The sequence below is a fragment of the Heterocephalus glaber genome, unplaced genomic scaffold (assembly GCF_053883595.1).
Source record: "Heterocephalus glaber isolate CG9 unplaced genomic scaffold, H.glaber_assembly_v1.0 deba00001509, whole genome shotgun sequence".
Taxonomy (NCBI): Eukaryota; Metazoa; Chordata; class Mammalia; order Rodentia; family Bathyergidae; genus Heterocephalus; species Heterocephalus glaber.
In genome coordinates, this window is record NW_028258325.1 from 45,777,437 (window position 1) to 45,791,774 (window position 14,338).

General features: G+C 34.6%; 2 protein-coding genes across 19 annotated transcripts in view; both read left to right on the forward strand.

Annotated features, from left to right (window-relative positions):
* Exoc1 (exocyst complex component 1) overlaps positions 1 to 9,457 on the forward strand; it is a 55,205-nt gene extending 45,748 nt beyond the window's left edge. For all 18 annotated transcript variants that reach the window (XM_013073983.3, XM_021262324.2, XM_013073985.3 and 15 more), the window contains 4 exons: positions 2,529 to 2,712; positions 4,321 to 4,520; positions 6,701 to 6,895; positions 8,787 to 9,457. In XM_013073983.3, the coding sequence (XP_012929437.1) occupies positions 2,529 to 2,712; positions 4,321 to 4,520; positions 6,701 to 6,895; positions 8,787 to 8,939 (732 nt within the window). In that variant the 3' untranslated portion in view covers positions 8,940 to 9,457. The remainder of the gene's footprint in view (positions 1 to 2,528; positions 2,713 to 4,320; positions 4,521 to 6,700; positions 6,896 to 8,786) is intronic.
* Positions 9,458 to 10,557: 1,100 nt separating this feature from the next.
* Positions 10,558 to 14,338, forward strand: part of Cep135 (centrosomal protein 135) — a 113,861-nt gene continuing 110,080 nt past the window's right edge. Inside the window, exon 1 of the mRNA XM_087187679.1 lies at positions 10,558 to 10,735. The gene's annotated coding sequence lies outside the window, so the exon portion shown is untranslated. The remainder of the gene's footprint in view (positions 10,736 to 14,338) is intronic.

The following is a 14,338-nucleotide window of genomic DNA, read 5'->3' on the forward strand; positions in this document are numbered from 1 at the left end:
TTTTTCCTACCCCTCATTTCCCTCCCCCTTTTCACAAAAGTAGTGCTAAAACAAGGAAGGTCTGACTGCAGAATGATAGCTGAAAGGAAAAGGAAGAGCTACCAAAGGCCAAGATAATGAATCCCATGTGCCACAGTTGTAACATTAAATCAAAAGCACACTATGTGTTTCCAGAACATGATGTAAGTTCAAATAGTACCTTTTAACCCAGTAGAACACAGGGTGTAGCATCAGAGAGATAAAGACATTGGTTCAAGTGAAATGTTTAGCACATTTCCTGGTATAGAATGAGAGTTTTCTAACTGATAGCTTGCATAGTTAATAAAGGCTTATTAGAAGTGGTCATATTACTTTCAAGACAGGGCAATGGAGAAATGACAGAACTTAGACAGAGGTATAAATTCACATTTTCTCCTAAATTGCATGTATATCTAAAGGCCTACCTATTACCACTAAAGAGAAAGATAGTTCTTTTTGCCACCTTTCATTACACTGTCTCTTATTTTAACTCAGGTCTTCTGGTGCTATCTGTCAGACTTTGTGTTCTCAGCAGGGTTATATCGTTTGGTCTTTGGGACAAGAGCAGAACCTAGGGCATAAAGAAGTTAAAAAGGTATTGGTCTTTGTATATTGAGCAAAATGCATGAGTGTCAAGTGGCTGCAGAAAATGGGACAAGATAGCACCTGAGTTCAGCTAAGTATCTGGTATTCTTCAAAAAACACTAAGAAAATAGCCTTACTTATACATCAGATACTACCATGCTGGACTTTGTGGTCCAGTACTTTTTTAACTGTGTTTCATTTTCTTTTCAAGCTTCTTCACACTATAGTGATACAGATTTGCACTGTTACGTTTAAGAATTATATGATTTAGTTAAGTTGCCATGGAAAAATAATGATACATGACTGTTGTCAAAGTTGTAGTCTCATGCACTGAATAGCCTCCATGTGCTTCTAATGATGACATTAGAACGAACTGCAGTAATGCATACATACAGCATGAGAGAAATCAGGATTTTTGTCAGAATTTGTTCATTGATGGCTCTTTTCTTAATGCAGTATTACTTGTCACAAATCCAGAGAGGACAACTGTCACTTAAACATTTCCTGGGTCTGAGAGTGTGGCTCAGTGGTAGAGCTCATACTTAGCATGCCCAAATCACTGGACTCAATCTCCACCCCACCCCCAAATGTTCTGTTAATGATCAAGTATCTTCAAACATTAATCTAATTCTGAAAAATAGCTGCCTGCAGCTTAATAAAAATAGGCCAGCATTCATAGATGAGTGCTTACTGTGTACCAGGCACAGGTCTAAGCATTTTGCACACCCTGTCTAAGTCTATCCTCACAACCCCATCCCTTCCCTGTTAGGAAAGTACCTCAAGATACAAAGATACTTTCATCAGCAGTAAAATAGTGATGGAGCTTCTGGTCAAACCCAGCCAAACCTTCAAACCAAACTTTCTACTGCATCTATTTTTATACCTCATAGCTATCAATACTGATGAAATGGAACATTAGAAAAGAGAATATGAAATAGTTAACAGTACTCATGAAGTGTTGTACTAATACCTACATCCTAAAACTAATGATTTTTCTAATCCATATTTCATATGGTTTTCAAGTTATATTCCCAAAATCTCAATACAATGAAATTTTAGGAAGAAGTTCAAATGATTTGGCAGTTTAATTCTTACTGTGAGTAGGTCTAGATCCCTTGAAAATTACATAGAACCATAATTAAATCCATAGATCTTTTGAGCCCAGATATCTGCATTCATCTAGTGAAACTTCCATTTTGTACTTTCACAATCCTGCACAAGCATTGGTTTGTTGGACCAGTTTTACATCAGCAACTAATATATGGAAAACTAATGAAAATCTATTATAGAAAAGCCTGTCCTGCCCTGGGAATGGCTATGAATCTCAAACTTGGCCTTATGGCCATCAACCAGAAGTAATTTGGAGAGAGCCTATATGTCCTCTGTTATCTGCTCTTATTTGACTCAAAATGAGCAGTCCCTTATCCTCATCTTTCAAAAATGATAGAAATATGTATTGATTGTTTTTACTTTGAAGAAAAACTTGAAGTTCATAATCCTTAATAGTATCTTACTTTACATAATTTTTCCTTGATTTTTAAAATAAAATATTAGAAATGTTTTAGAAAGATAGTTGATTCATCTTTCTTAGTTGTCTTTGTTGTGATTCATCTTCAGTAGGTCAAAGTGTAAAACATCATCCAGGCCAACCATGGTGGCACATGCCTATAACCCCAACGCTCAGGAGGCTGAGGCAGGAGGATTGCCATGAGTTCAAGGCCATCCTGAGCTCTATACTGAGTTCAAGGCCAGCCTGAACTGAATAATGAGGCCCTGTCTCAGAATAACAACAATAGAAATCCCAAAAACATTATCCAGATGTTCTAGGTACTAGTGTCCCACCTCTATGATATATGCATGTGATTATAGTAATAGTTTCTAAGTTGTTTGGCTGTTTCTCTCCCCTCCTTTCTGCCTAACTTTAGAGTAACCAAATAAGGCAAATGGAAGAAGTAAAGATCTCAAAGAAGAGTAAAGTAGGAATTCTTCCATTTGTTGCTGAATTTGAAGAATTTGCTGGACTTGCAGAATCAATCTTTAAAAATGCTGAGCGTCGTGGAGATCTGGATAAAGCATATACCAAACTTATCAGAGGAGTGTTTGTTAATGGTAAGTTTTTGTTATGTTCTAAAGAATTGTTATGGCTATTGTTTTCATTGTTTATTGTAGATGGAAAGTTGGGGACAGATATGTTCCTTATTTTTCATATCCTATATAGTCTCTTGTAGGTTTTCTGATATTAAAGATGTCTTAAATTAGAAAAATTAACAGTACATAAAACCTATGCTATTGATTAAGAACCATTTATAGTTTAGGGTTCATAGGGACTTGTCACTATGCAAAATTGAAAATCATTTTTTTAAACAAAAAATGACATCCTACATTAACATTTTAATAAGGGTCTTCTGAAGGTGACAGGCAAGTTTGACAAATCAGTTAGAACTATACAACTTGAACAAATCAATTCACATCTTTAGGCCATGGTTTTCATATATTACATAAGGCAGAGTAGTACTATGAGACTGTAATTCTGTCTTCCTGTGTCAGATCCCACAATTAAGTGAGAAAGTTTGGACATTCAATTTAATTTAAGTAAATAATCTGATTATACATAGTCATGAATTTTAAAAGCTAAAAAATGGGCAGAAAGTAGAATCATTCATCGATTTCATTATCATTTTCAGTGCAACCAAGTCTAGAGAAAAAACAAATTTCATGATTGGGTGTTTGAATGGTTCATTTTTCTTTTAAAATTCACAATAGCTTTGCTTTATATGATTATACAATAAAATAAAGTCTATTGAACACACCAAAAAAATCAAAATAAATTTTAAAAATAAAGATTATTTGTAATTTCTTTGTGCAGAGATATTTAACTTTCATTTTTCTAAACTTTTCAGTATCTCATTCTCTCATATATGTGCATGTAATTTATGTGTTCTTTAGTTTAAAATTTTTGTCATCTGTCACATTGTTTTGGAACCTGCTGAATTCTATACTCCTATTATCTATCCTAGTCAGTTACTATGGATAGTCATAAGCAGTTTTAATGACTGCATAGTCTTCTGTGTATCAATATTTACTTATCGAACCTATTACATGTATTAGTTTGTTTCCAGTTTATATGTCTTTGTATACTTTCAAATTTCCTTAAGGTAAATTACTAGAAATGGAATAACTGGGTAAAAGCGTTTGTGTATATATCATTATTTTCATCAAATTACACACTATCATAATATTACTGTAATTAGCTGTATTTTCTTTGGTACTTATGATTATATTTATCTGTTTTTTACTTTTTAAGTACTTGATCAATTTAGAATTGAGCTGAAAGATACAAAATAGTGAACTAACTTTAGTCTATTCAAAAAGATCAGCTGATTGTCCTAACATACTTTAAATAACTCATTATTTCCCTGCTAATTTTAAAGTCACCTTTTTATATATTGAATTCTCATATGTATATGCAGCTGTTTTAGGATGACTTACTATGTTCTGGTGGATATAAAGACCCTCCAGTATGCTATATATTGTTTAGTATAGAAATGTGCTTAATTCTTTTGAATATAAAGACCCTCCAATGTGCTATATATTTTTTAGTGTAGAAATGTGCTTAATTCATAAACTTACAAATGAAAAAATAATCACATAACTACGGTTATAACTAAATATGGTCATATTCATATCAGAAATATTTTTATTCTCCTTTAATTATAGTGGAGAAAGTAGCAAATGAAAGCCAGAAGACCCCGAGAGATGTGGTTATGATGGAAAACTTTCACCATATTTTTGCAACTCTTTCTCGTTTGAAAATCTCATGTCTAGAAGCTGAAAAAAAAGAAGCCAAACAAAAGTATACTGATCACCTTCAGTCTTACGTCATTTACTCTTTAGGACAACCTCTTGAAAAGCTAAACGTAATGTATTTTTCCTGGTTTTGAACCTGTATACATCTGTTTACACATGAATAACATATAGCTACCATAAATTTCCTGGTTCATTGACACGGGATGTGGAAGGAGGGACTCCGTTTTTGGAACTCCCAGTGTGCCAAACACTGCTGGATGGTCTTTGTACATTATTCTTTTTCATGCTTGTTAAAAAATGATTGAACTAAGGTAATAGTGACCCCTTTTACAGATGAAGAAACTGAAAGTAAATAAACTTGCTGTCATACTAGCTTTAGCAAAATGGTAGGGTGAACATAGACTGGGCTTTTCCATCTCCTAAGTGACTGACCTTTATGCCTACTTCAGGTGACTATTTCAAAAACTTTGTCAAGGTAAAAGGAAAGTCAAACTTTGTTTTGTACTTTTCATTTGCCTTTTCATTTCTTTTTTTCCTGACTTACAACCTTTCCCAGAGCAAATTTAACAAAGTTAAAAAATCATGGTTTTAGAGAACTATATAGCAGAACCTTAAATAGGTCCTTCTGACTTTGTCCACAATGTAAACAGTCATCCTGAATAAGCTTTTAATTTGAAATTAGAATCAAAAAACATGTACAGTGGACCCTCGAGTTACAACCAACGTAACATACAAACAACTTGGGTTACGACCAGAATTTTAGTTTTGGCTGACAAAGTCTTGAGTTACAACCTGAATGCCCTCCGCTTGTGCTTCCAGTTGGTCACAGATTCAGATTTAACCCTTAAAGAGTTCTGGAAGAAACATTACAACATCCTTTCCTGTGTGGGGTTAACTGAAAAATCCTGGGCCAGTGTCTCTCTAAGGTCACTGAGATCTGCCTGTATACAGGAGAGAGACTTTGCAGGCTGTGTAGAGGAGCCTGAGCTTTCAGTTAACCAACTTCAGTTACAACCAGCCCTCACATCGTAAGTTGAGGGTCCACTGTATCTGTCAATAATTCAAAGAAATCTAAGAGACATTTAGTCAAATGAAGAACCAATTCCTTGTAAATTTCTTCAAACTTAAGAATAGACAGATACTCCTTTAATCAGATGAAATGTCACTGTAACAGATCTTTAAATCAGATCTGAAGTAGAAACATTACTAAATCTTTCATTACTTAACATTATTATTGAACCTCTGGTGAGTGGCATAAGCTCTGAAACATAAATAGGAACCATGGGAGAATCAAGATTATCATTCCCTATAGTGGTAAGAGTCAAAAGATACCAAAATTAATTTATTGACTGTACCTCAGTAACAAGTACTTAAAAGCTGCTATAGAAGCAAAAATTTAAAGCACCAGAAATAAAATTGGCAAAAGATAATTTAATGAAAAATAAAGAAGTGAATTTTTCTTAAAAAGTAGTAGGCTGTTGGGCCGGGGATTTAGCTCAGTGGTGCCACTGCCTGCCTTGAAAGCACAAGGTCTGGAGTTCGAACCCCGGTGCAAAAAAATAACAATAATAGGCTATTGACCTATTTATGAAATAAAATCACAGAGTTATTTTTCGCTCTGGCAGCAGTTGTTTTAAAAAAAGTAATGATAATGCAAGAAAGCAGTCTCATACACTGTTGACAAAAGAAATTATTGAAAAGCAATCTATACATATGGAGATCTTCAGAATAGTTGTACTCAAGTACATACAGTTATAGAAATTTATGCTGGAAAGGGATTATATGCACATATTTTTAAAATATTTATGACAGTTGTATTTATAAGATTTTAAAAAATATGACCAGATTTTGGCAACTCTCAAGAAAGGAAAATAATAGTTACTCAATATAGAGGAATGGATAAATACCTAAGTTGTCATTTAGTCAGTGGATGTAATATTATATATCCATTAAAATACATACTTAAGAAAACAAAAAGGTGTGCTCCCCAGTAGTAGTATATGTGAAGCACTGGGTTTAATTCCCAGCATCAAAATAATAAATGGAAACTGCAATATAGAAGTTAAGATTTAATTTGTGTACTCACATCAGAAAATTAGAAGGGAATCTAAAATATTAAGTGATTTTTCTCTGAGTTGTATAATAGGTGATTGTTACATTCTTTACCCTCTCTCATGTTGTCTGGTTTTTATACAGTGAACATATACTACTTTATAATTTGGGGGTTTTTTTAATTTCAAGTGATAATAAAAGTCATTCTTACCCATTATTTCTTTTCATTTCCTTGAAGCATTTCTTTGAAGGCGTTGAAGCTCGTGTAGCACAGGGTATAAGAGAGGAGGAAGTAAGCTACCAACTTGCATTTAACAAACAAGAACTTCGAAAAGTTATTAAAGAGTATCCCGGAAAGGAAGTGAAAAAAGGTCTAGATAACCTCTATAAAAAGGTTGATAAACATTTATGTGAAGAGGAGAACTTACTCCAGGTATGCTTCACTCTTTGGACCATTCTGGCTTGAAAATACATTACTTTTCTTCAAAACAGTCCTCTAGAAATACTACAGATTTTCCAATTGTAGAATAAGAGGGACATTCCACATAGACCATATTTTGGTTTTATTGTGGTAAGGCATTATGTAAGTTGTTTTTCTTTTGGTTGGATTCGTTTTTTGTTTATACAGTATTAGATTTTAGAAGAATAGGTAAATGGAATATATTTTAGTAGAATGGAGAGGTTCTGAGTGGGGATTAGAGTTAAAAACAAGTTCATAGATTAAGCCGCGTGACTCTTGGCAAGTTAACCTTTTTAAGCCTCATTTTCCTTATTTGAAAAGTGAAAATGATGCCTCTCTTCTATGGGCACTACTATTATTGTTATTGCCATTTTATACATAAAAGAAAAAAACAGAGCTAAGAAAAATGGAGTAATACAATAAAAATCTCTTAGATATGGGTAGTGAAGCCAGATTTAAACCCTGGATTAAGCCATTCTTTTATAGACTGTGCTGAAAAGCCCAAAGATGAATGAAAACAATTCTTATTTCAACATTATAGAGAGACTCGTGCAAGATATTAACATTTGTGTCAACTTCTGAAAGTCAGATAATATTTTAACAAGTAAAATGGGGAGGAGTGGCATTCTAGATGGAAGTAGTATAAACTAAGAGTAGGCTTCAGTAAATGTCTGTGTGTAATTCTGTCCTGATAGTTATCTACACATTAGTCTCTACTACTAGATTATAAATTACATACTTGATTGCAGATAGCTGGTCTGGATCATCTTGGAGTCCTCCACAATATCAAGTAGTGTTTTTTTTGTTTTTGTTTTTGTTTTTTTGGTACCAGGGATAGAACTCCGGATCTTGCAGTTGAGAAGCAGTCAAGTAGTGTTTTTTATCATTAATTTTAGATAAAGAAAAATATAAACTTTATTTGAAATGGAATTTAAACAGTAACTATTGCCTTTCATTTAATTGTTAATCCTGTTTCCATACATAATTGTGCATAGCCATATCTGTGTTGGATATTGGAGTATATATAATAATAGCTAAAACATAATGGGTGTGTCAAAGACTGTTCTGAGCTCTTTGACTATATGCACTCATTCAACCCTCACAAACAACTTAGGAGGAAGATACTATTAATACCATACTTCACACAAGGAACTTTAGTCACAGAGCAGTGATGTGATATACTTCTACAGTACTATACAAAATTCTTTTTGTTGTTGTTGTTAAATTCTTTTATTGGTACATTTTAGGTATACAACACAATTACATTTCTCATTGGGAATTGTACCTTTACATAATGCATCTTGGTTCTTATTTTTTCCCCATTCCTAGCCCTCCCTTCACCCCCTCAACCCTTCCCTATTTACAAAGACTTTATTTCCATTTTTTCCATTTCTCATCATTTTTCCTTTCCCTTCTTTCCTTTCCCCTGCCCCTCCCACTACCCCTACCCCTTTGGACCTTTTCTTCCTATTTTGCATTATCGATTATTCATTCTAATCATTGGTACATTTTAGGTATACAATATAATGACATTCATCATTAGAAATGTGCACCTTTACATAGTCTCTCTTGGTTCTTATTTTTCACCCTTGCGCAGCCCTCCCTTCAACCTCTCCATTCCTCCCTATTTACAAAGATTTTGTTCCTATTTTTCCATTTTCTCATATTAATCTCATTCCCTTCTGTCCTTTCCCCTACCCCTCCCACTTCCTTCCCCTTTGCCCCTTTTCTTCCTATTTCACATTACCTATTATACATTTTAGTCCTTATTCTTAGACTGTATTCTTGGCATTATTTCTACAGTCTTGATTCTGAGTTATTTCCATGTGTAGCTTAATGGCTTTTATTTTCTTTTTAAAACTAGGTGGTGTGGCACTCCATGCAAGATGAATTTATACGCCAGTACAAGCACTTTGAAGGCTTGATAGCTCGATGTTACCCTGGATCTGGTATTACAATGGAATTCACGATTCAGGATATTCTGGATTATTGCTCCAGCATTGCACAGTCCCACTAAAGCTTTTGAAAGGAAAAAAAGATAAATAAATAAAGCACTCTTGGTACACCAGACACTATGAAAAATAAGAGCTGCTTTGAGAACCCAGACTTTCACATTTTTGTATTATTAAATGTCGGATAAATAAGTAGTACTATACTACAAATATTTAAGTGCAAAAATACCAACCTGTGTGGTCATTTTATTTGCTCAATAGGTTGTATACTAACTTAAAGCATTTATCTCATCATAAAATGCATTAGCATTTTTCAGTGACTGAACAAGAAATTGTCCTTTGTTGGCTAGCTTCTTGCATTTGAGAGTGTTGGTCCTACATATGTAATACCTTGGGAATTTTTCAGCATTCACTGTATCTCTATTCCTTACAAATCATGGAACTACTAAGATATTACACAAAATTTTTTCCCACTAACAAATGTGTAAATGGATAAAGGAGCTCATGAGATAATCACTTGTAAACTTAGATTTTTGAGGATTATGTGACTCTAGTAATAAATCAAATAAAATTTTTAAATAGATATTGATAACATTTTATCTGCTATCATCTCTATAAAAACAATTTCTTGCAGAATCACTACATAAAAATTAAATGCAAGTCTAATAAGAAAGGTACTAATAGATGGCTAATAAATACATAAATGTTCAGTGTCATTGAACTACAGAGAAGCTGGAGGAATGGAGCACAATGCAGAGAAAAGAATGAAGCAGTCTGTAAAGCTCACCCCAGTTCCCAAGGAAGGGGGCCTGTTTCTACAGACACAAGGTAAGTCCAGAGGATCAAAAGCTGTAGGGAAAAAACATCAGACCAGCTCAGCAACACTAGCCCCAAGAAAAGTCCATGGCTATTTTAAACTGCAAAAATGGGTTTTATTCTGAAAGTGGTTCCTTCTGCACAGCAGGCTAGAGTTAGAGAAGAAATCCAGTGTATATGAGAGAGTTTAATCAGGAACCATTTGAGGGAGAGGTTATTTTAAGACTGGGCCACAGAACAACTTTACTTCAGGGTTTCTAGTATTATCCTACCACAGTGACTGAGAGATGGCCACAAGTGACATTACTGGAGAGGGTGCAGGCTAGACACAGACCCCTTGAGAAATTAAAGCTCAGGCCAGGAATAACACGGGCCTGCCCCCTGTGGTGAGAATCCAGACCCAGTGTGTAGCTTTCAGAGGGTACTGGGTCTGAAAGTATTGAGATTAAGTCTACTGATCTACTTGAACCCTTGCCATCCTGCCTGCATCAAGTACAGAGATCAGTAGTCTGATTGTTTTCCCCATCTGCTAGTGGGAACAAGGACATGACTCAGATTGGCCAATTGCCACAGCCTGAGGTGATGGACAGAGGGGCTGCTGGAGCAGGGGGGCCACCTCACAAACCCACAGGCTATAAAGCTAGGTGGATCCTTTTTCTGCATCTAATGAGATGATCATATGGTTTTTGTCCTCGACTCTATTGATACAGTGTATTACATTTATTGATTTGCATATGTTGAACCATCTCTGCATCCCTGGGATGAATCACACTTGGTCAGGGTGTATGATCTTCTTGATAATCTGCATTCTGTTTGCCAGTATCTTACTGAGGATTTTTGCATCTATGTTCCTTAGGGAGATTCTCTATTTTTGATTGGGTCTTTGCTTTGGAGGTCAAGGTGATGCCTGTTTCCAGGAATGAATTTAGGAGTATTGCTTCCCTTTCAATCTCATTAAAGAGTTTGAAGAGTAGCGGCATTAGCTCTTCTCTAAATTTGTAGAATTCAGCAATGAAGCAATCAGGACCTTTGCTTTTCTTTGTTGGTAAGTTTTTAATTACATTTTCTATTTCATTGATTGATGGTGGGTTGTTTAGAATTTTTGTATCTTCATTCAATTTTGATAATTCATGTATTTAGAAATCTATTCTGTGTTTTCCATCTTATTGGAGTACAGGTTCTCAAAGTAAGTATTGATGATCCTCTGGATTTTTGCTGGATCTATTATAATTTCACCCTTTTCATTTCTAGTTGCATGGATTTGGGCCTTTGTTTGATAAGGTTGACTAAGAGTTTATCGATTTTGTTTATTCTTTCGAAGAAGCAACTCTGATTTGCTAATTTTTTTGTATTGTTACGAAAAGCTGTTCAACATCACTGGTCATTCAATAGATGCAAATGAAAACAGTGCTGAGATTCTACCTCACTCCAGAAAGAAGGGCTGATATCAAGAAATCAACCAATTTTCTGATATCTTCAATCTCTTTTCTCAGAGTGCTATATTTTCAGAGTAGAGTCTTTGATTTCTTTTGTTAGGTTGATTCCTAGGTATTTCAATTAAATGGGTGCACACTGAAGCAATACTCTTAAGTGAAATAAATAGGACACGTGTAAATACCGAATGGTTTCTCTGGTGTGAGAAACAAAGTGTAAATAAGGACTAAAAGGTATAATAGATAATGTGAAATAGGAAGAAAAGGGGCAAAGGGGATGGGGAAGTGGGAGGCATAGGGGAAAGGAAAGAAGGAATGGAATTAATATGAGAAAATGAAAAAAACCAAAAACAAAGTCTTTGTAAATAGGGAGGGGCAGAGGAGTTGAAGGGAGGGCAGGGAAATGGGGAAAAAATAAGAACCAAGATAGAGTATGTAAAGGTGCAAATTCCCAGTGATGAATCTCATTGTATAACTAAAATGTACCAATAAAATTAATTTTAAAAATCAGTAACAAAGGCTGGCGGGACTGTGGGGGGAGAAGGAACCCTTCTCCACTGTTGGCAGGATTGTAGACTGGTGCAACCATGGTAGAAATCTGTGGAGATTCCTCAGAAAACTAGGATTAGAGGTCCCATTTGACGCAGCTATTACCCCTGCTGGATATTTTCCCAAAAGAATTTAAAACATCATACCACAGTGATATATGCACACCCGTGTTTATAGCGGCATAGTTTGTAATAGCTAAATCTTGGAAACAGCCCAAATGCCCATCAACTGGTGACTGGATAAATAAGATGTAACTTTTTTTATAAAATGGAATACTACTCAGCTATAAAAAATGATAAACTAGAGACATTTTTAGCTAAATGAATGGATCTTGAGACCATACTCTTAAGTGAAATAAATAGAACACACATGTGTAAATACCGAATTGTTTCTGTGTTGTGAGAAACTAAAAGTATAAATGAGAACCAAAATGTATAATTGATATTGTGAAATAGGAAGAAAAGGTAAAAAGGGGGATTTTTGGGGGGAGGTGGGGGATGAGAAAAAGAAAAAATGGAAAAAAAGCTTTTGTAAATAGGAGTGGAAGGGAGGGAAGGGGAATGGGAAAAAACAAGAACCAAGATATATCATGTACAGGTACAAATTTCCAATATGATTATAATGTGATTATAGTGTATACCTAAAGTGTACCAATAAACATAATGAATTTTTAAAAAGCTAGGTGGAGAAAACTGTGACTTTGGGTATACAGAGGGACACAGAAAGTGGTAGTTGGTGAAGTGACTACAGCCTTAGAGCAGTCACCATTGACTAGCCATGCCCTGTGTGATACGAGGGGCAAGAAATTTTTTTTCTTTTAGAACTAATTCCCTAACACACACACTGGTTTTTGGGCAGCTTGGGGTTTGTTTGTTTGTTTGTTTGTTTTCTTTTTTCTTATTTTTTTCCTTTTTTCTCTGTCTTTTACTGTTTGTTCTTTTCTGTTACTTTTATGTAATTCTATTAATTTTCTTTTAATAAGATCCTATATCTTACTTTTCTGTCCTCATCTTCTATTGCTTAATTATTCAAATTTTACATCTTTCTCCTGTTCCCCACCCTTCTCCTTTACTAGTATAACCATTGTTTCATTAATCTTTGGCTAGTTAGCTCTGTGCTATTACTATTGAATTTTTTCAATTGTTAGTAGAAATATAGTTGTATTTAGTAGACATTTACTGTTTGTCAACATTTGGGATGTCTTATTGTTTGTAACTATAGACCTCATATTGTTAAATGTGGTACATTATTGGTTTTTGTGGTATGTCAATAGCTATTGTCTTTGATGCTATTGTTGCTAATTTTGTTGCTTTTGCCAGGGTGGCATAGTTGTTAATAATAGGCAATGAAATTGAAGAAGTAATATCAAAAAAAAAAAAAAAAAGCCAACAACTAAGAAAGGCCCAGGTCTCAAAGGATTCACACTAAATTCTACAAAAACTTTAGGGAAGATCTAACACCAGTACTCCTCAAACTCTTTAATGAAATCAGAAGGTGTATTCCCTAAGTTATTCCTGAACTAAAAACATGTACTAATAAAAAATAAATATTTGAAAAAAATGATACAGACTTAGACTCTGATGAAATCCAGAACATTATTAGTAACTACTTTGAAAACTTGTATCCAATTAATTGGAGAATCCAGAAGAAATAGATTTCTAGATATATATGTGTTGCCGAAACTGAACCAAGAATATATAAAAACCCTGAATAATCCAATAACAGGCAATGAAATGGAAGCAGTAATTTTTTTAAAACCTCTCAATTAAGAAAAGCCCAGATGTGAAAAACTAAAAGTGTAAATCAGGTTCAAAATGTATAATTGCTATTGTGAAATAGGAAGAAAAGGTCTAAAGGAGTAGGGGAGTTGGAGGGGAAGGGGAAAGGAAAGAAAGGAAAAGAAAAAATATGAGAAAAGAAAAAAAATGGAAACAAAGTCTTTGTAAATAGGGAAGGGTGGAGGGGGTGAAGGGTGCACAGGTAATGGGGGAAAAATGAGAACCAAGATACATCATGTACAGGTACAAGATCCCAGTGATGAATGTAACTATTTTATACCTAAAATGTACCAGTAAACTTAAGTTTAAAAAAGAAAGAAAAGCCCAGGACCTGATAAATTCACCCCTGAATTCTCCAAGAACTTTAGGAAAGATATATTGCCAATGATCCTCAAATTCTTTAAAGAAATTGGAAGGGAAGGAGCACTCCCAAAGTCATTTTTGTGTGCTAGCATTACCCTGATTCCAAAACCAACCAAAGAACCCAACCGAAAAAGAGAACTACAGGCCAGTCTCTTTAGAGTACACAGTGCTTGCTTCAGCAGCACATATACTAAATTTTTTAGTGGGCACAGATTAGAATTCATAATAAGGTAGAAATTTAAAGAGAACTACAAAACTACAACTGTGATTTGGACTTGTTTCTGTAGGGCTTAACAAGCTGATTCTAAAGTTAGATGGAAGAACAAAATAGGTAAGACACTTCTTGGAAAGTAGAGGAGTTTCTTTATCAAGAATTAGAATTTAAGCAACATTGTATTGGTATAAAAAGGAAAGTAAATCAGTAGAACAAAACTGAGAGCCCAAAAAACAGACGTGGACAGGTACTCTTGTTTTGTTACAGATGTGGCATGGCAAATCAGTGGGCAAGATACAGCCTTGGAATAA